Source organism: Staurois parvus, unplaced genomic scaffold (genome assembly GCF_062004578.1).
Source record: "Staurois parvus isolate SC_StPar_1 unplaced genomic scaffold, SC_StPar_1.0 ptg000389l, whole genome shotgun sequence".
NCBI lineage: Eukaryota > Metazoa > Chordata > Amphibia > Anura > Ranidae > Staurois > Staurois parvus.
Window position 1 is genome coordinate 2423813 of NW_028318185.1, and position 22853 is coordinate 2446665.

Genomic DNA, 22853 nt, shown 5'->3' on the forward strand with positions numbered 1-22853 from the left:
CATCTAGAATATACAAGCTTTTCAGTTAACATTTATTTATGTATTCTACAAAGTTTTTCAGAATTTACGAATCACCAGCACCTTCACGTGTGAATGCTTTAACCCACGTTGGGTTATCCACAAGAACAATGCCATATGTCATGCAAGATCTGTTGGCATTATGATGTTTGGTGGAATAGAGAGTGTGTAACTTTACCCTCTTGCTTGAGGAACGAGAAATATTTGTCAGCCTTGATTTTATGAATAGTTTTTTCTTTTTTAGAAATGTCTGTAAAATAAAAAGTTGTATGTTTTTAGCTATATATTGTGTTAGACGTTCTGGTATAAAATGGTTCCTAAAAAGTACTACCATACAAATGTTTTATAACACTGGGATTTTACATTTCTCCAGCTGGAGTTGGAATGTCCCATCTACCTGTTGGGTCAGTGATTTGATCTAATAATCTGAGGTTGTAGCCAGAAGCGTATTTACCACAAGGCAAACAAGGCACTTGCCTAGGGCGGCATTTTCCAAGGGGGCAACACCTCCCCCCAGAAGAAGGGATGAAAGAAGGGACAAGTGTGCCATAGGAACCAGGTGGGATCCAAGAGAGTCTGTGGGCTGCTTGATGGTGTATGTAGAGCCTGACTCCCGTTCCCAGGGATGTCTGGAACTTTGAAGAGGAGTGTCTTTCTCTCTATTGTGGGGGGTAGTGGAAGGCTCTCCCGATGGGGGGGCAGGGGTGTTGATGGTCAGTGTCAGGATCTCTCCACAGGAGGGGGAAGGGGGGGGGTGTTGGTCGGTGTCCATTGGGGCAGACGATTTTTGTTGCCTAGGACAGCACAAAACCTAAATACACCACTAGTTGTAGCATCCCTAAAGGCAGTCAAATTGTTCCTGTTGAAGAATGGGTAGGGAATGGTCTCTGGTATGGCATTTGTCCTTTGGTGCAGTCCAGTTGCTGTTGTCTGGTGTTGGTGCTATGGGTTGTATCTGCGGGTAATTCGTAATTTTACCTCAAGTGATGTGACACATCTGGAGGCCTATCATGCAAGTTTTCTCTACTGATACAGCCAAATTTCTGAGAAATGTATTCCTCTTAGTGTCCCTTTAATGTAAACCTGCACTGTAGGAGCATGGAGGCTGACATTTTTTACCTCTGCTCCCTGCCCATCAAGATGATTCTGTGATTTCTGAACTTTCTCAGTCACCGACTTAAAACAAGTATGCAGATTAGGGGTTCTAAAATCCCAATGGCATTCTCTTACTGCCTGCTTGCTTCTAGTCAGTACTTTAAATGACAAAAGCCAGAGAAAACCAAGAAAATTTGCATTTTTCAGAAGAAGGTCTTCTTGAACGTCTTGTATTTGCTCCTATTTTATCTGTTAAATATACTGTATCGCTGGAAGCATTTTACTCAATAAGTGGAAATGAATGGCTGGCGACCCCACCAGAAATGCTGCAAGCTAATTATTTCCTCTGCTGTCTAATGACTATTATCCATAATGTTGTTCCTAGCTATGTCTGTGAACTACAAAACACCCCATATGGAAGAAAAATATACTTGAAATATATTCTAAAAATATTCTTCCCAAATACATTGCCATATATCAGAAATGCTAAAATTTTGGCCATATTATATATATATATATATACATATACACACATATATACACACACTGTATGTTGAAATGTGTTTTTATTACAAAATATATGTAAAAAATATTTTAAAACTACATTTCATATATACTGTATGTCTTTAAAAATACATTTTTGGAATGCATTTACAATTATATGTAACAATATATGTTAAAATTACTTTTTTTTTATCCGAGGTGGCTACCTCACTGGCGGGTACCCCAGTACGCTTGTCTATACAGACCTGTCTATTGGGGGCTCATATCCCAGGGGTCCCTGATGCCATTATGAGATTGATACATACTATATGTATTGCCACTTTATGGTCCATTGCCTTACACTGGAGGTCCAATGCTGTACCCTTGGCCTCCATCTTACACAGAATTGATGCTGTAATGCTCATGGAACGCATTCACTATACTCTGCTGGATAAGATGCACTTATTTGATAAAAAATGGAGGGATTATAGACATTTATTGCATGATTAACAACATTTCCAGTGAAGATTCTATTTAAAAAATACATATATTATTTTAAATCTCACCAAAAGAAAGCTCTATTGGTGGGAAAAAAGGATGTAAATTTAATTTGGGTGCAGTATTGCATGACCGCACAATCGTCTGTTAAATTAACGCGGTGCCGTAACGCAAAAAATGGCCTGGTCAAGAAGGGGGGGGGGGTAAATCCTCTCGAGAGCAAGTGGTTAAGGTCATGGAAAAATCCTGTTTTTGTAAGGATTAAACCAGTATACACAAACAACAAGACAACCATTTAATAATCAGTGGTGCGGTTTTATTGACTGAACATTAAAAAAATCAGATAAGAATTACCCATTGCATAATATATATTGAATATTCATATTTTTTCCTTTTTTTTTCAAATATCAGACAGTGTCAGAATAGAAATTACACATACAGTTTAAAAAGTACAGTAAAATAATAAATAGCACTAAAGGCCACTTGTATAAAATTGTGTTCCCTTATCAACCAAAATCTGAAAAGCGTCTCAGTAGCATGAAGAATTAGCAAGCAAGGCACAAATACAAATATTTATCTGATGCCCTTGATGAAAAAGTCGACTGCATTAAAAGCCATCTTTTTTTTTTTCTACTTATTTCGGGACTGAAAAAAAAAAAAGTGTTGCCCATACCAATGAGATTTCAGCTGTTATATTTCAATTTCATGTTATTTAAAAGGTTTACTTTTTATATACCAGATTTTGCTGTACATGACACCACTGAGTTATCCCACCAATAGGATGTTCACTTCCATTTTCTCACCTATGGCAGAAAAATATTAGCTGAAATATGATTGGCAGGTATGGACAACAGACAGTTTCTGTAGTCTCCACTACATCCAGTTTTTATACACCAGCCCTTGTGACCACAGGACCTGATGGAAACTAAAGTTTGAAATCAGGCAGACCAACCCTCGAAAATGTTAGTTCTTAGTAACTTCATTAAATGACGATTTTTTAAACACTGGATTCAAAACAACAGCTGCTGAAATCAAGTATAGATCTTTCTTCAAATTAACTTCTGACGCACCTGATCCAACACTGATTAAAGCAACTCAGGGTAACACACGGTGCATTCGAGTTGGCGCCCATTTGGAATGGCAACGCAACATATACATATACAGTATAAATACCTGCATTCACTCTATAGCACAACACACAGATGTCAATGGACGTGTGCAGTGTGTTGGGCAGTGCTACGTTGCCAAAAATAGTGAAGGAACTTTTTTTGTACACTAAAGTTCGTTGAAAGGTATCTAAACCCAAAAATAAGATTTGTTGTACTTACCGTAATATAATTTTCTCTTTTATTTATTGAAGGACACAGAGGAGATCTTGATCTCTGACCGCTGGGTTTTTGGCGCTACCTTCAAGCAAAAATAAAAAAAACCCATGTTCAAAGATCAAAATCTGCACTGTGTCCTGAAATGAAAAAAAAAATTGGATTTTTTTTCTACTCTACTAATGTAAAATCCTTTCTCTGAATTAATTGACCCCCCCGGTTCACATCTATGCGACCATGCGGCCTGCGTTTTGCACAGACGGACACGAGAGCCCATTAATTTGAATGGATTCCCGTGCCACGCAGGGAAGAAGTCCCTGCACTTCTTTGGAAAACGCAGCCCTCATGGGAACCTTGGTTCCCAGTACGGTTGCGTTTTCCAGTGCGGGCGGCGTGCCATTAGAACTAATAGCACACGCCCGCAGGTCCACATTTCTCTGTGCGGGTGGTGCGGCTGCACGGATTTTCATGCGGATTCGCAGTGGCACCACCCGCACAGATGTGAACCTAGGGTTAAGGAAACAATGGAGATCTTGATCTCTGGCCATTGAGTTTTTTGATGGAAGGTGATGCATTAACCCAGAGTTTCTCAACCATTTTTCAGTCAAGGCACCCTTTAAAAAATATGGACAGTTCCGAGGCACCCTTTAAAATTATGGACAGTCTGGAGGCACCCTATTCTAAAATGGGGTGTCTCAAGACTGTTCAGAATTTTAAAAGGGCACCCCATTCTAAAATGTGAAAAACTATTCTAATCGTTTTATAGAACGCAGCAACATCCACACATGTAGGACACCCAACATTAGAGGTGATTTATTCTTCCAAAGCAAATACACATTTGTACACTGGTACTGACTAGTATTCCAATGTTTCTCTTCTCCCTCAGTTTTTCTCCATCACTGAGCTAATGTGACCCCAGCACTGATGGAGAGGGGCAGGGGAGGGTCAAACTAGGATGCTGTGCAGGCAGCTGACATCCTCATTATCAACTGATGATGTTACTGGTTGTCAGGATGCTGGCGGCTAGAAGGTTGTGGCTTTGAGTAACTAAAAGTCAGGCTTGTTCCTCCCATGGACTTGTATACAAATTTTGGACAATTTTTAGACATTTTGCCAAGGCACCCTTGAAGAAACCTTAAAGCACCCTGGTTGAGAAAGGCTGCATTAACCCAGTGGTCAGAGATCAGGATCTCCACTGTGTCCTTAACTGAACTAAAGAGAAAACAAAAAGTGTAATATATTGCAACTTACAAGTCCTTTGTGCTGGCTGCATTGGTTTGCTTTTTTTTAGGCTAGGAACCTTTTCAGCAGGTACAGAAAATACACGTAGATCTTGCCAAAAATTAAGTGTGTTGTGTAGTTATCTTTCTTGCATAAAGTACTTATCGCATCAACTACCATTTAATGGAGATGAGCAAATGCAGAAATGTATGAAGTTTAGTCTGTGTCACAACCATAGACACAATAGAGAAATCAGTATAGACATAAAGGGACAGGACGTGTGTTAATTGCAGACTTCCTTGGGAAAATTAGGCTGAAAAAAACAAAAAACAAAACAAATGCAGCCACCACATCTAATGACTGATAAACCGCTATATATTATATTGTTGTTTTTAGGTTTAGATAAGCTTTAATTGCCTTTTAAAGTGAAAGGGATGCCTTAATGCAACAGCCGTCAAAGTACAAAAAAATGTGCATTAATGTACGTGTTAATGCAAAACGGGTCTCTCCAGCCAGCTGCAGGCTTCTCTTGGTTCCAACTAAGCTGACCCATGAAGCAGGTAATTAACAATCATATTCACAATGGTTATGGTACACCTCATGGGAATTTTGTTGATGGCCATGTTCAGGAGGTCCAAAGTTATCCTCCTTCTAGAACTCCACCTCTCCAAAATTGCAGCTGGGTGGACAAATCCCTTAAGGCTGTCCAGTAGTCTAAGATGAAAGGGGAACATTTCAAAAATGACTGAGAATGAAGAAGTGTGGGAATTAAAAAAACAAACAAACATGCATACTCCCCTCTACAGCTGCAACATTGGTTCAATGCTGCAGTTGTCCCCTGCTGGCTCTAAAAAAGAGAAACTAGCAATCACGTGACTGCTGATTGTTCAGTTCTCAGTCTTCAGCATAGAGTGGTGACTGTCAATCACTGCTTTATGCTCCGCCCTTCCAGTGCTCACTGAGAGGCTGAGCCAGCTGCTGGTCAGGCATCTGGGTGGATCCCGACCTTGAAGTTGGGATCCTTGCAAAGCCTTGACTGGTCCTGTGACATCAGCCAACAGCAAATTTTACTCCATTGTCTGCTGACTCTGGGTCATGGGAGTGCTGCTGGCCAGGCATCTGGGTGGATCCCATCCTTGAAGTTGGGATCCTTGCAAAGCCTTGACTGGTCCTGTGACATCAGCCAACAGCAAATTCTACTCCATTGTCTGCTGAATCTAGGTCATGGGAGTGCCGAAATTAGTGCACTCCTGTAACCCAGAGGAGAAGTTGGGCCAAAAAAGCTTTAGCCATACTTCTCTTCTAAATCTCCTCTATCTTATTTAAAGGATACTTAGGGGTCTATTTAAAAAAGAAAATCACACAAAAGTCATACAACTTTCACCCAAGATTCACATATTTTTCTATTTGGATTAAATTTGAAAAATGTGTAAATCCTGAGGGAATGTTGTGTAAAGCTTATGTGAAAACATTTATCAACAGACCCACAAAGTATATTATTTCAGCCTCACATTTCATGATCCTGAATTTTTGAACTTTTTAGATCCATCTGGTGTTTTTGTTACTTCAGAAAAAAAAATAGTTCGGGCAATCTGTCAAATTTTCATAAAATTCATTAAAGCAAGAATGATACACATCTAAACATTTTAAAATGGACCTATACTCAAATGGTAACATATAGCTATGTCAGAAGGATGGGAAAATTCCAGCAGCTGCTTATAATTTACTTTCCTTCACTCCTCCGGTGCTACATTTGTCTGTGAAAGCAAAGTAACATACTGTACATTATATTACCAAAAGTATTGGGCCAGCCCTCCAAATCATTGGACTCAGGTGTTCCAATCACTTCCATGGCCACAGGTGTATAAAATCAAGTCCCTAGGCATGCAGACTGCTTCTACAAACATTTGTGAAAGAATGGGTCACTATCAGGGGTTCAGTGAATTCAAGCGTGGTCCCGTGATAGGTTGTCACCTGTGCAATAAGTCTATCCATGAAAAATATTCCACGGTCAACTGTTAGTGGTATTACAACAAAGTGGAAGCAACTAAGAACAGCAATTCACCCACGAAAAATGACAGAGCGGGGTCAGCGCATGTTGAAGCGCACAGTGCGCAGACGTCGACAAATGTCTGCAGAGTCAGTAGCTAAAGACCTCCAAACTTCATGTGGACTTCATATTAGCACAAAAACAGTGCGTAGAGAGCTTCATGGAATGGGTTTCCATGGCCGAGCAGCTGCATCCAAGCCTTACATCACCAAGTGCGATGCAAAGAGTCGGATGCAGTGGTGTAAAGCACGCCACCACTAGACTCTAGAGTAGTGGAGACGTGTTCTCTGGGTGATAAACCATGCTTCTCTGTCTGGCAATCTGATGGACATGTCTGGGTTTGACGTTTGCCAGGAGAACGGTACTTGCCTGATTGCATTGTGCCAAGTGTAAAGTTTGGTGGAGGGGGGGTTATGGTGTGGGGTTGTTTTTCAGGGGTTGGGCTTGGCCCCTTAGTTCCAGTGAAGGCTTCAGCATACCAAGACATTTTGGACAATTTCATGCTCCCACCTTTGTGGGAAGAGTTTGGGGATGGACCCTTCCTGTTCCAACATGACTGTGCACCAGAGCATAAAGCAAGGTCCATAAAGACATGGATGAGCGAGTTTGGGGTGGAGGAACTTGACTGGCCTGCACAGAGTTCTGACCTCAACCCAACAGAACACCTGTGGGATGAATTAGAGCGGAGACTGTGAGCCAGGCCTTCTCGTCCGACACCAGTGCCAGTACTTTTGGCAATATAGTGTATTTAGTCCCTCTGAGCAATGAGGAGAATTTGACTCACTCACCTTTCTCCCACATGACAGTGGTGGTCCTCGGTGATGGGCCAAATCAGCACCCAGTGCTGTCACATGAAGACAGGAGGAGGTTCCTCAGTCTGGTTTAGGTTCCAAGTCATGACTTGGAGCCTACACAGAAGTCCTCCCACGGAGTAGCAGGAGAGTAAAAGGATGGTTAAGTAAAAGTAGCTGGAGCATTAACGTGAACATGTTTGTTGCTATGGATGAGCACTGGTTCACTTTAATAACAGAATATGTTTTGCAATAGCTCATAAAAATGTTTAATTCAAATCATCAAACCCTACTACCTGCATCCAGCATCTGAGCGGTGATGGTAAGAAATATTTTCTTAGTACATTTTTTCTACATCAGGCTTTGTGCACTTGAATGGATCATGCAGTAGGTGTGGTTGGGCATCAGAGCACTGCATCACAAGTTGGAGTTCACCAGAAAACCAACAAGGGAGTGGGGTGGACTGATGCATTACAGCAATGCTGAAGAATTGTCAGAGTGACAATTAGATTGTTATTCTTTACCAAGGTTTTTGCAATGTACAAAAGAGATATTCTAATTTTGACCACCTCTCTATTCAACTTGGCGCCCATCACCAATTACACCATCATTAAAACTAAGTACTGAAAGGATCATAAGATTTCACCTACTGATATGGTTAAGCTACTTTTTCCGAACTTTCCCCATCTGCAGCACAAATATACCAGGACAGCAGTCTAAACCTCTCAAATACCACTCCGGTCCTTCAGTGTAAGGAAAGTGCAAGGAAGAAAAAAAAATGAGTTACTTTCCATTTGGTCCCTATAGAACAGTGGTTCTCAACCTGTGGGTCGCGACCCCTTTGGGGGTCGAACAACCCTTTCACAGGGGTCGCCTATGACCATCGGAAAACACATATTTCCGATGTGTAAAGAGCAGCTACTGTGTAGAAAGCAGCTGCTGTGTTGAAAGCAGCTACTCTGTTAAAAGCAGCTACTGTGTTGAAAGCAGCAGTATTGGAGGTAAAATGACACTTCATGTATTATAATTACTGGATAAATAATTTTATGGTTGGGGGTCACCACAACATGAGGAACTGTATTAAAGGGTCACGGCATTAGGAAGGTTGAGTACCACTGCTATAGAACAATCCCCATAAATGCCCATTGGTCACAATGGAATTTACCTATAATGTTTTGCTATTGTATGTAGCTATATTATTTTGCAATGTCAATCCTTAGCAATGTGAAGTTTTAGAGGACATAAAGGAAGCTGTGCACTGACAGCATCATGGCAGTTTTCTATTAGAAGCTTAGAGGGTCTCTGAACTTCTGACATTTATCCATATAAAGAGAATGCCCTGAGGTTGTTCGGAATGTATCTAGTGTGTCTCATTTCCAAACCAAAGAAATTACCGTGGAGGAAACAACAGCCTAGCGACCACAAAAGCAATAGCTTGTCATCCTTGGGTTTATGACCTTGAAAAATACAGTCTGACTTGCAAAAGAAAATCTAAAAATGTTTAGTCCAACAAGACAGGCAATAAAAAGAAAAATATAAGACAAAAAAATAAATATTCAAACAAAAACATGTAAACGTGGCAGTAAATGAGGTGAAATAGTTTTAAATTGTGGAAGGTAAAAGATATAAATAAAACCATAAATAATTTTAAAAAAAATGGGCCCATCCTCAAAAATGGGATCCGCTCTTTTCCCTTCTCTTAAAGTGACCCTTACTCCATTTTAAATTAATTTAGGTGCTATTGAGTTAAGAATAATGTTTATATTTTAATGACATGCCTAAGAACAGGCAACACTAAATACTCCCAATTACTGTACTATTTATTGGCCAAAAATGCTAAATTTGATTTTGCTTTCACCAGTTTCCACCAACTGCCACCTCCCTGTCCAGCAAGAGCGCCCTTAAGCTGATGTCACATTTGGTTTCCTGCCCAGAACCAAAAAACATTGTGCAGGATACAGCAGGGCAGAAGAATATTCTCCCATTTCTAAAGGTCACTCCCTTGCCGATTGGATGAACAAGGCGTCTCTCTCTCTCATGGGTGAGACACATTCATCAGCATTTCCATCAGTTAAGGTAGCAATGCTTCACTCATCCAGCAAGGGTCACAGTAACCTGTGGAAACGGGACTTTTCATAGCAGTGTTTATCAATCCTATCCCCAGTGATAGATCACAAATGTGTGCTTTACTGGCCACTGAGGCATTGGACAGAAGAATGGCAGCTGTCGTTTTTCTGTAACGTGAAAAGAAAGACAGAAGGTAAGTATTGGAACACATGGAAACCATGTAAAGTCTACACTACATGCAAATCATGATTTCAAAAATCTGATATCCATTTTGTTCAAGGCTTTTGCATTTTGCATGCAGATCTCCCATGTTTTCCCTACACCATGGGTTGGGTACTTTGAGTCTCAATGCCATATTGACAGTTACGGTGACATTATCAACCATAATAATGGAAGCCCTTATTCACTATTTCAGTTTTTCAGGTGGACCTGATCGAAAGGTCTATGCATTCCTATGGACAGGAGGGTCTAAATGGACTTTGTCCGTTTACACCCTCCTACCTCCAGGTGTGATTCTGTCCGCAAAAAAAAGAAAGGGAATCCATCCTCTTCAATTTCAGTGAATCGGATCGGAGGGTAGTTTGCTGTAAATGGACAGCGGAGTCCATTTACTCCCATCGACCCATTGAGCAGAGCGAGCTCTGTCTGTGTCCACTCTGCAGAAACTGAGCGGACATGGATGTGTCATCAGCCCACTCTGCTTCAATCACCAGGGGATCTGTGAGTTAATCCCCTGCTGACCGGAACGGAATCCACCCCATGTGAAAGGGGCCTTTATGTGCTTAGTGAGTTGGGTGATGATTTCAACTACTTCAAAGTTTCTCCATACACACCAACAATGTCTCCACACAACCCATCTGAGGTTAGATCCACCACACATATAATAGCAAATAACACTGGAATGAAGAGCCGAACAGAGTAGAAGGCACCAGATCCTTCTAGGTGGGCTGAGGGAAATGCAATTAAAGAACTCTGGTCAAATGGAAATGCAAGAGATGGTATTTTAAAGGAAACCTGTCATGAGAAAACAACAGAGTTTGCCTTGGTTGACTGTGAAACTCTTACTTCAATGCTATGAGTCACTAATCTGCATAAACTTTTCTGGTTATTGACTCAGAAATACCTAAAGCTAGAGGGACAACATAACAGCCAAGAGAAAAAAAATCAGCAAAATCACATTCTAAGAATCAGAGGGTTTATTGTGAGTCAGGGAACAACCATCAACAAGTATCACACAGCACCTTAATCATAAGACATCATGTGACACCCATCGTCATGACAGTTTGACTTTAAAATGATTGTGGTTAAAATCACCCTTTTACCTTTCAACATCTACATTCCAGCATTCAACACCCCCAAATATCTTGACCCAGCCCCTCCATTCTATGGATTCATAACTTTTCTGCTCTGCTATATCTCCAGTATGCCTTTCAAGCTGATGTGCCTGCATATAAATCCTAATCTTTTGAAATGTCTCCATTTATGCCCGAGGGTTAGAGATGTGAAGATCCCATAAACAGTAACAATTCAAATTTGGTTTTCATAAAAGAAGGCTTTTTTCAAAAAATAAAACCAAAGTTACATTATATGGCCAAGTTTAGGTGCAAATAAAGCTCAATGGAGTACTTTATTAACACAATTATATACAAGGCAGTATGGATAGTTTTGGATGCCCATTAACTTTCTTCATCAATCAGAAAGAAAAAGCTTTCCAGCTGTATGATGAAGTTGAGGAGAAACTGTTAGAACAGATATAAGGGGGCCAACACAACCAATTTGTTTTGGGAGGTGCATGCTGATGGGCCTCTCACACCTACTACAGAATCTACAGCGGGTATGTAAGACTTAGATGAAGTAATGGACTGAAATGAGAGGGCTAAATTTTTCGTAAGGGCCACAGTATGTCTATTGAGCACCACATCTACCTAATTCCATTAAAAATATGGCACTTCAGAACTTGAAAATGAGTTTCAGGTATGGTGTATTTTTACGTAGTTGCAGTGGTCCAGTTTGAACCAGTGTAACCATTTATATACCATACATGGCTATGTCCCTGGACGCTAGAAATCACTGAAGTAGACAATGATACTCCAGTGATCACCACCTACTTCTGGGTCCCATGTTAAGAGGCTGGCCTGATGCATTCTGAACACTGAAGGCTGGCTGCTCAGCACAGACACCATTCAGACAACATTTTACATTTTCTGAATGAACGCAAACCAATCTCTGATTGGACAATGTGGAGATGTTGACCTCCTATATTCACAATTCAGCAGGCCAGCTGCTCAACATGCTCTCCACCACATCCAATCAGTAATTTCCAGCTTCCAAGGGCATTGGACAGGTATGGTATATACATTGTTACATTGGTCAAAGCTGAATCAAAGTAGCTATGCATAAAATATCAATACCTGGAATTCATCATTAAAGCAAAGCTCCACACAAAAGGGGAAGTTCCGCTTTAAGCCTTTGTCCCCTGCTCCCCATTAAGGATCGGCACCTTGGGGGATCTGGTACCCGAATTTGACAGGTACCCGCTCCCACTTCCACTGCGATTGCCTAAGGCGATCGGCAGAGGATGTGGTCCTCACCCCTCCCTCCCCGTAGTCTTCTGGGATACAAGAAAGGTCCCGGAAGACTACGGGACCATTCACAAAGCACAGCGTTACTTGGTGGGCAGCCAGCTGTGAAGCCACAAACTGTCACAGTCGGGTGCCCACACTGAAGATGCTGGCGCCGGGGAGAGAAGTTGGCAGGTGAAACCAGCCATGGTGAGGATACCGCTGGACTGAAGGACAAGCAAGTGTCTGTATTTTAAAAGTCAGCAGCTACAGTTTTTGTAGCTGTTGTCTTTTTTTTCAACTGGAACTCCGCTTTAAGTAAACATTGCAATTTTTCTATATTTAATCACAGAGAAAACGTCCATAAAACATTTTATTTAGCTGCAAAATAATGCAAGGAAGTGTAACTTAACTGAGGACTAGCTGGAGGTGCATTTGAAATTGTTATCCTTAAACCACTGAAGGTCACAGAGAAGAATGGAAATAGTAGCTTGAGGCCCATAAATCAACAATCTGACAGGCCTGAGCTAGAGAATCACTGAATTATAGCAACATTTCAGGCTTTGGTTTCACTGGGTATGTACTTGTCCAAAGTCAACGACTCATTAGAATTAACTGATGAATTGGGTATGATATTTGCATGTATTTGTTACTTCTGTCAGTTTTGACATCAAAGTGTTCAGGTTTTAGATACACCTAGATCCCCCATTGAAGAATGGCAGTGACAATCTTCAGACAGTAGAAAAGAATTGAATACTGTTGGAATTGATCTTCCACCACTTCATAACTATGCCCTAGTAGATTAGAGGAGATGATATCCCAGGGCTACGCAAACCGCTCTAGATAAGTCCTTGGGAATCAACGAGCACCAGATTGAAGAGGAATAACATATTATTACACGTTTTACAGCAGATAAAAGGACACTCTTAACAAGGCCTGCATGGCAAGGGCTTCAAGATTTACTGTAGGGGCTATGCTACTTGCTCGGAGTGGTAATTATCATATATTACCTGTAATAGGTCCTTATTGATATTCTTACAATGAATTTGAGACTCACTAAAACAAGCAGGTGGAACGTTATCGACCTAATTGGATGAGAATTAGTTTAATATGGCTTTTTCTCTGATTTAAAATGCACTAGGCACTGCAGTCCTTGAATTTCAAATGAAGTTTAAAGGGAGCGAATTGCAATTAATACACAGCTTCCAAGGAGACACTTTCTCAGCTAGTTTATAATTGATTGATTGAAATAATTCCAAAGATATTTTATGCTGTTAGATTCTACATTTAAAGCAGTGTTTCTCAACCTTTTTTTGAATTACGGCACCCTTTAAAAGTATTAAAAATCTCAAGGCACCCCAGTCGAAATGTAGATTGCCTAAATGCAACTTATCAACGGGAAACCTGAGCATGGGACAATGCATACAAACCACCTTGATGAAATTAACTTGTCGGAAGCCCCCCTTGACATCAGAGGTCCCCCATCACATCAGAAGCCCCCCTTGACATCAGAGGTCCCCCATCACATCAGAAGCCCTCAATCATATCATGGTTCTCCACATAAAATCAGTGGCCCATCTGCACCATTGCAACTGATGACATGGATACAGGGAAAACTGGGTCCCATGCTCATGTCAGCTCAGGGGAACCCAGAAGGCACCCTGTTTTTTTTCAACCTTCTGGGTTCCCCTGAGCTGACACTGGGTTGAAGGACTGTTCAAATGCATGAATGTGTGCAGGCACAAAGAAAGTAAAGCTGACCATACACTGGTTGAATTTTGAACAAATGTTTGTATCAAAAACAACTCATCAGTACATTTGTTAATGCCAACAGTGACTTGAAGAAAGTCGTTCGCAAGAGTTTAAAAATTTAGTTTGCTTCGCTTTTGGTATAAATGGAATTTCCTGAATAAAAACCACATAACGTTAGAATTTCATTCATTCAGGAAAAAGTTTTCCATTTCACTCCTTTGAATTTTCTCATTATTGTGGTTGTAAATGAATGCCGATTTGTCCACACTAACCAATAGAAAACTGAATAGTCATTCCCGAAAATAAATATTTTCAAACAAAATTCTACTAGTGTATGGCCGGCCTAAATAGAACCCGAATGGAAAGCCTAAATAGAACCCGAAAAAGCTATGTTATCATGTAGCAGAGCTTTTGGCTGTTTATGGGCCAGTTCACGTTTGATATGTAAGGGGGCTACAGCATGTTGGCAAGGGACAGACCTTTCTAATCAGGCTGCAGCTGCTTTTTCTTTCCTTTTTTTTTCAAACAAAACTGGTCTTTAGATGTACCTCAAAAGTATTTAACGGACTTAAAATGAAAGTTCAGTTGGACTTTAACAGGTTAATCTTCTCAAAAGAGTTGTTTCCTTTTAGACAAAGTATAGTGAGGTGAGGTATTATAAATACATTGGAGCAAGGCTTTTTTCACTGGGAACGAAGGGAAATGCAATTCTGGATTCTCCATCACTTAATGTATGTCATGGCAAGGGGTGCTGGGGTGTGTTGGAGGGGCTACTGAAACTGGCTGCTGAGGGGTCTATTGTTGCTCAGAGGGGGTCAACTGTTGCTGGGAGGGATCTTTAGTTGTTGGGGGGGTCAATTGTTGCTGGGGGGGGATCTGTTGTTGAGGGAGGCGTCTATTGTTGTTGGCTGCTAGAGGATCTAGTGATGCTGGCTGCTGGGAGATTTATTGTTGGTGGCAGTGGTCTATTTTGCTAGGGTGGATCTATTGTTCCTGTAGGGTGTTTTGTTACAGGGGGGATCTATGTTACTGCTTTCTTTGTTATTAACAAATACCATACAATTTACTTAGCATCACAAAATGATACTTGGTTTTATATTCTTTGAAAGGGGTAATACTGGTAAGTGGGTGAGGGTTGAAACAATGGGACGGTGCTTGGAGGTGGGTAGGGGGTAGTGACAAGGAGTGATTTAGAAGCACCTGCACCTATTCTCTGATAAAAAAAAAGCCTTGCATTGGGGACACCAGTTCCTTACTCATCTTGGACTCTGATTTAAGCTTGTAGCCCAATCATCGCGCACACAGTAAGTGCACACACTTTAAAGAGCAAGGATCTCATCACTTAAGTCCCTAAAACACAAGGAAACCAAAATGGGTGGACTGACCCTCCATGTCCCATGCTTGACTTTACCTAGTTTCTATGTGTTCAAAATTGTGAACGACGATGTTCAGAGGCTGAAATCAGTTTTAATTGTTTGCTAGCACCATTTAGTAGTAAAGTTATCCAATACCCACATTTCCATTCCTCTCTATGCCCATCTCTAGACCCATCAACCAATCCTGTTGTTTTAGCATCATGCCCAATGGTCAGTCTCTTCATAAATGGTGGAGGAGAGGGTATCATAAGATACATGTGTCTTTGATTCAGCAGTCCTTTCCAACTACAAGTAAAAAAATGCATACAGACACTAGATTGCAATTGTCAGATACACCTTATCTGCCTGTATTCAGCAAACATGAAACAAAGATGTTTGCAAAACTTTGTTTTTAAAGCAAAAATAAAGAAATAAAAACAATAGATATCTACACACGAAAAGTGGACTTTGTCTTACAGTTTTATTTGTGGCCAGATTATGGATATTCAGTTATGTACTTACTCTTGAGAGGCGGTAAAAAAATTCTTTAGTTCTCACTGACCTCTCTAGCTGAACCCAGTGGTGCAATTTATCCTCAAAGCTCTGAGAAGAATATTTTTCTTTCATTTTCTATCACTTGATCATTTGTTCCCCCCTACCAGCAGTGACTTGGCAGCCTTCCAGCCTTCTAATGTAAACATAGGAAGGGGGGAGAAAGCAGAATGCTGAGACCCCACTTGAACAAGGTTGACGCTTCTCTTGCGAACTTTGAGAATGAATGGCTCCATAGCATCTGCAGCTGCAGAGGTCAATGCGGGTTTGTTTTTAAAGCTTATATGGCGGTTGTTTTGAATATGTAAACACTTGAATGTCCATAGCCTGGCCAGGGTTCTATTTTAAGTCAATAATTTAATTATTTTTTTTTTTACTAGTAGTGCAAAATCATTTCTGTCTCTCTCTGAGAAGGGGTAATACTCTTCCATCAAATCATTTAAAGAAACATTTTTCTGTGTTTTCTATGGCCCAAACTATTTCAATCTCAAAGTGTAACTTAATAACAAATAATTCTCGGTTTCTGAAGATGGGAGGGGTGCTTTTAACTGATCTCCTAAACCAGACACTCATAATAATTTGCTGTCTATGCAAACCCTAATGTAAGATCATTGGGAGTTAGTGGAAAACATGCTATGTCTGTGCTGCTCTCCACTATTTCATTAGCACGACTAATGGGGTGTGGGGGGGGGGTTGCAAGAACAAACTTTCTATTGGTCCATGGCAGCAAAACATTTCTTCTCGGGCTTCAAGACAAGATCAACTATAACATCATAGATAGGAGGAGTAGCCACACACAGGTCCTAATTTTTAATTCTTCCACATGTATATGACTGTTCGAAGCAGAAGGACCACATGGGTTGTTCATGAACAAGAGCAAAGCGGATATTGATTCCAGCCAAGAGCAAACACAAATTCATGGCCAAAACATTTGGTCAAAATGAAGAATTTATAAAGAATGTAGCAGGGTTCCCTGGCAACAAGATACTACAGGATGGCATGAAAGGTGAGCAGTGAGCTCTAGCATGGAAATTAAATTGGTGCAGTCCTACAGCGATAAACCAAGCTGCTCCAGTACAGTACCAGTACACATTGACCTCAAGAAACTGCAGAACAACAATGATCCTTATTATGAGGAAACGCCATACAAACAAAATTTTTCATTTTCCTATGTTCATTAATGACCTTCGACTCAAAGGCCTCTTCCCAGCAAGCTATGACAAGCTATGACAAGCCAGCCCAATAGGATTCACCAATAACAGAAACATAAGTTGATTGACCCTTTTAGAAATGTTTAACCATAGCGTATCTTCTCATCGGACAACTTTGTGAACTGCAAACAGAATAAAATGCATTAGAAAAATGAATGCTTTTGGACTCCTAGTAACCTTTTAGCTTTTGATGAACTCAGCAGTCTCAGCATCCTCCCAGCCACAACAGCATTCTGGCAGTTGGCTACTCTTCGTGGTGCAGCCATGCCCAGGAGAACAAGAAGGAACTTGGGAGTCCCAGAAGAACATGAAGGAACTTGGGAGTCCCAGAAGAACATGAAGGAACTTGGGAGTCCCAGAAGAACATGAAGGAACTTGAGAGTCCCAGAAGAACATGAAAGAACTTTGAGTAAAATAAAAAAAGCCCAGATCTTGTCAAAATATGTAGTAGATGCAGGGGTGGACTGACAACTCATGGGGCCCCCGGGCAATAGGGGATCATGGGGCCCCTGTGACCTTGCCCAAACGCAAAAAAGTCTATGAAAAAGGTACCAGGGGCATCTCATGGGGCCCCCTACTGACCCGGGGCCCTCGGGCAGTGCCCAAGTTTCCAAATGGTCAGTCCGCCCCTGAGTAGATGCCAGGAGAACGTAAAGGAACTTGGAAACCCAAAGAAACATGAAGTAACTTGGAGTTCCATAAAAAAGAAGGTCCAAATCTTGTCAAATGCTGTAGTAGAGGAGACCAGCAATTGGAGAATTACCGGTAACTGTGTTGGCACTGCTGACCAATTGTGAAAATGATAGTTGCCAGGCTGTCAGTTTGCTGCTCAACACATTCTGAAGCTGTTAACTGGCATGCTGCCATGGGGCTGCTCATGCATCATAATTCCATGGGTCACTGACAGGGAACGCGCATGTTGCGGGACCAGGAACTCAAAGCCTGCATACAGGTAGTCCCCCCGATTACGAACAAGATAGGTTCTGTAGGTTTGTTCTTAACTTGAATTTGTATGTAAGTTGGAACAGGTACATTTTTGAAGTGTTACTCCAGTCAAAAAATAATTTTTAAATTTTGATTAGCATAGGGAAGGGTTAACTGGCCATGCAGTGATTTGGGATTGTTGACAGGTCCGCCAATAAGTTGGTGGCAGCATGCAGTGAGCAGCAAGTTGGCAGTTCGGTAGTTTCCGGGACCAGTGTGCCGCTATGCTGCCTCCATTCTTAAAGCGGAGTTCCATTCTCCTCGGCACTTTTCTACAAAAAGCACCCCTGTGATTCTCTTCAATTGCAGTATATATTTGGGATAGTGATCTAAATGTATGTTGTATGCGTACATGTAAATGTGACATTCTTCAGCAGGATCCCGGCAGACAAGCACCAGCCATTACTAGTGTGGGCATCTGAAGCCAGCTCCTGCTTTCTTCTGGGATTTAGTGCAGCTGGCTACCCAGCATGCACCTCCCGGTCTCGCACTTGTTTGGTCAAGAAATACCACAAGACTTCGCCATTAGGCTTCTCAAAGACACCTGGGAAAACCGATGCCAATATTTCAAGGGTCCTAGGGAATTGCCTAATGACAAAATCGCCTAGGTGACCAGACCAGAAGGGCAGGATACTGATAGCAAAAAAATATATTTAGAAAAAAATAAAATCCCATAACAGACTGTTCTGCGGGTGGGCATTATGTGGCAAGCATCATGAAAAAAGGGTGGAACTCCGCTTTAAGTACGAGTCGTATGCATGTTTTTATGTTTGTAACTTGGGGACTGACTGTACTTCCTTCAGCCCAGAGTCTTACTAAGTAGTAAATTCAGATGGTCAGCACACCAGCCAAGCAAGTAGCATGTTCAGTAAGGGATTGCAAATAGAAGAACTTATAATTTTTGTCTCATGACAGGTTCCCTTTAAATTCCATTAAAGTGTACCAACATCATTTACCAGCCAGCAGCTAGAGAGCTCCCAATTTAAAAAAAAAAAAAAACCTCTGATTTTTCTTTATAGCAACATTGACCTCTGCAGTCTATATAGTGGTACTGCACAACATCTGAAAAGAGCAAAACAGTCAAAATAACCCAAATTAACATTAAATATGACAATTATTGTATTTAGCCTTATAACAACATTTAAAAAATGATATTTTGTATAACAGTACTTATGTAAACTTCAGACCACAATGAAAATAACCGCTTTCCAGAATATAAATAAGCAATTTTCCCTTGGCAAGTCTAAATAGAAATTTAAAATACATTTCAGATTGGCGACCGATTGAGAAGGTAAAGAAAATAAATGTTTTCTGCTGTCCAGTGATCTTTTTTTTTTTTGTTTGTCTTTTTTTGGTATAGAAGGATGAAGAAGCTAGACCATCCTTTAGGCGACTTTAAATCAACTGGCTTATATAGACCCTTTTTTAAAAGACATCAGGTCATTTGCTTTGCTGTTATATATACCTTAAGCTATACCTATATATCATAAGGTTGAAGTTTTTATTTTTTATTGCTCCAGGATATGACATAGAGATGCTGTGTGCTACTGTTATGTTCAACGGAGGAGAGCAGAATCATGTCATATCCAACGGCAGCAACTTTGCTTGTGAGATGAAAAGCATAATTAAAGGCCTGGTATACCTGGGCTTCACTTCAGAAACATAACAATGTCACAATGACAAAGGGTCTCTGCCGGTGATGATGCTGGCATCATTTGTGTCCAGACCGTCACTATCCAGACCAGTATCTGTGCAGAGGTGACATAGGCTTAGCCTAAGGCAATTAAGATTTTAGGATGGTGTAGTAGTAATATTAGACTTTAGGTGAAGCCTGGTAAGCTGAGCCAGCTTCTGGCTTCTTTGATGACATCGATATGCCCCGAACTACATCACGGACCTAATATCCAAGTACCGCCCAGCACGCACACTCCGCTCCTCACAAGACCTCCTTCTCTCTAGTTCCCTGGTCTCCTCCTCCCATGCCCGCCTCCAGGACCTCTCCAGGGTGTCACCCATCCTCTGGAACTCCCTGCCCCAACCCATCAGATTATCACCTACTCTCCTCTCCTTTAGGCGCACCCTGAAAACCCATCTCTTCAGAGAAGCCTACCCCACCCCCTGCTAACTTGCCGACCTCCTCCACTCTTCCTACCACTCCATCCCCCACAGCTATCTCCTCCTGTACCACTATCCCCTCCCTCCTAGATTGTAAGCTCCAAACAGCAGGACCCTCGATCCCCTCATGTTTTGCATTGTATTGGTATTGTTCTGTCACATGTTCTGTCCCCCTTTGTAATGTACAGTGCTGAGCAAACTATTGGCGCTTTATAAATACTGTATAATAATAATAATAATAATATGCCAGCAGCAAGTGCTTCCTGCCATAATTCCCTATTCTGTTCCTGTACACTTAGGCGGTTTCGGGTGTGTTCATCCAACCTTTCATTATCTACATCAGTGGTCTCCAAACTGCGGCCCAGGGGCTAGGATGTGGGCCTTTGCTTGCCTGTATTTGGCCCTTGAGGCATTATTCCTTAAACTGACACCAATGATGGGCCATCACTCCTCCCATTAACACCATCAGGTTGGGCACTACTCCTTCCACTGCTACCAAAAATGGGGCACTGTTCCTTCAACTGACAGCAAAGATGGGGCACTATTCCTCCCACTGATATTATTAATGCGGCACAATTTCTCCCATTAAAACCAATGATGAGGCAAGGTTTACTCCCACTGGCCACAGTCTGGCCATCCTAAAGCCTGAAGGACAGTAAACTGGACCTTTGCTTAGACAGTTTGGATCTGCATTCCCATTTTTTTACACATAGTATATAATAAAGAATTCAACAGGGAAGGTAGAAACTCCTTGGAAAGGCCACAGCAAGACCTAGGAACTTATCCCTATGGCCACATTTACATGGACTTGAACAGTGAAATGTCCTCATCATTACTCAAGAGGTTTCCTCAGTTCTAATGAGAGTAGGGACCTACCATAGCATTTAAGTCACATGGGAAACTTAGGCACCTTAATACAAATCGTATTGGCCATTTAAGTTTAAATGTTGAGTTATGTTTCTGACACTCATTAGAACTGAAAAAGCCACTTGGATGATTGATGATATATCTTTAAAATTACAGAGCAAGTCTACTTGAATGTGACTAGCTACTGCCATTGTGCTTTATTTCCTACCAACATTGGCAGAAAGTCTCAAATATACTAGTCAAGCTGATAGAATCCTAAAGCAGTGGCTTGAGAGCTTTGGGAGCCACCAGTAGATCACAGGTACTACTGGTAATCGCTCAGCAGGCGAGTAACAGTATTTAAAACTTTTCTAATTTTTCCCTACAATGTTAGCTTCTGAGCAGGAGGATGCCCTTTTAAATTCCTTTTTTGTGCAATCTTTACCTACATATACAATAGTTTTCACTAAGCACAGGTTGAAGACCTCTGACACTTTGCATGCAAATGTCAAGACTCGTTCAGGTTCTCTTATTGTTTGTGCCTACTGCATGTGGGTTGGTGGTGCCTTACAGTCAAAATATTTTAAAGGCATACCTAGTTACGATTTGTTTTTTCAATCTTGAAGAAAAACCCAGGTACACATAACCAGACATGTATTTCTATAACTGTATCTAGTAATGTTAATTAAAGTTACCCAAAGGTGGCAAACAAATTAAATTAAAAATACCGCTCTGAAAATGAAAGTTTCCATGTTTATAATGAAAGGTGAAATACCACAACCACATTACCCTCTGCATAGTTCCGCCCATAGGTTATGTGCCTTTTTCATTACAAAATATAAAATAGATTTTTTTTTTTAACATTTATATCGTGTAAATGCATGCAACTCATGCTGGAGTCTAAAAGCTGTTTCCTGTTAGTGGTAAGCAACCAAAAGTGAGGGGGGAAAAAAAAATTGGCGCGATGCAGTGACTACAAATTGAAGCATGCATCGTATGTAGCCATTGGTGATCTTGACTATTCAACTTTGGAAAGTGTATAGTGACTTGTACAAATAGTACATCATACGAAAAGATAATCCCCTCCCCTCATTTTCTTTAAATAGGTTTAGAAGGTGTCCATGCCGAATCGGAGATACCATCTCCTGTTGACGACAAAGTCATGGGGCCACTCGGTGTGAATGGGTCTGTATCGGTGTCCGTTTCACCTTCCGCTAAGAAACGTTTATCTCTCATCCACGTTGAGCCATTAGGATCAAAATTAAAGTCTTCTTTTTCTTGGGAAATGCTGAACCCACTGAGCGACCTTTGAAGTTCATCATGGTTCACTGATAGAAAAGATAACGGGGTGTCACTGTCCCTTGTAAAACTTCTTCTATGGAAGGGGGAGCCCCTCTCGACATAAGGACTTGATACCTCTCCTTCGTGTCGAAAATCTACCCGTGTGTCTATTAAAGTCTGAATAGGCAAAACAGTTGGCCTTTCAGTATAGTTGCCTGAAGAGGACATTGACCTTCTGGAACAATTGTCACCATTAAAAGGCATGGGTGAAGTAAAATCCGCAGGGTAGTTCTCAAAGAACCCATACTGGTCCATTTTGTTAAATGAAACTTGGTGCAAGTTGTAGGGATCCACATGGGAGCAAGACTCCGTGTAGTTATAAATTACCCTGCCGACTTCAGAGTATCGACTCTCTTCTCCTTCTTCTTCAACTGTTGCCTCTTGGAGTGGATAGTATTCTGTAACTTGGACCTGTAGCTGATCCATGTGTTGCATGTGCATGTCAACCAGAAAATCAAGCTTCTTTTCCATGTCTTGGACCTGATCCAGGATTCATAGAAGGAAACAAGACAAACACAGAAAATAAAAAGTATTAAACATATACATTGAATTTCCATTCAACTGTAGGCCTACTTACAACCTAGTTGTAAC

General features: G+C 41.1%; 1 protein-coding gene across 2 annotated transcripts in view; it reads right to left on the minus strand.

Annotated features, from left to right (window-relative positions):
* Positions 1-2388: 2388 nt before the first annotated feature.
* KCNQ3 (potassium voltage-gated channel subfamily Q member 3) overlaps positions 2389-22853 on the minus strand; it is a 315258-nt gene continuing 294793 nt past the window's right edge. For both annotated transcript variants that reach the window (XM_089685936.1, XM_089685935.1), the window contains one exon: positions 2389-22742. In XM_089685936.1, coding sequence (XP_089542062.1) covers positions 22020-22742 — 723 coding nt within the window. In that variant the 3' untranslated portion in view covers positions 2389-22019. The remainder of the gene's footprint in view (positions 22743-22853) is intronic.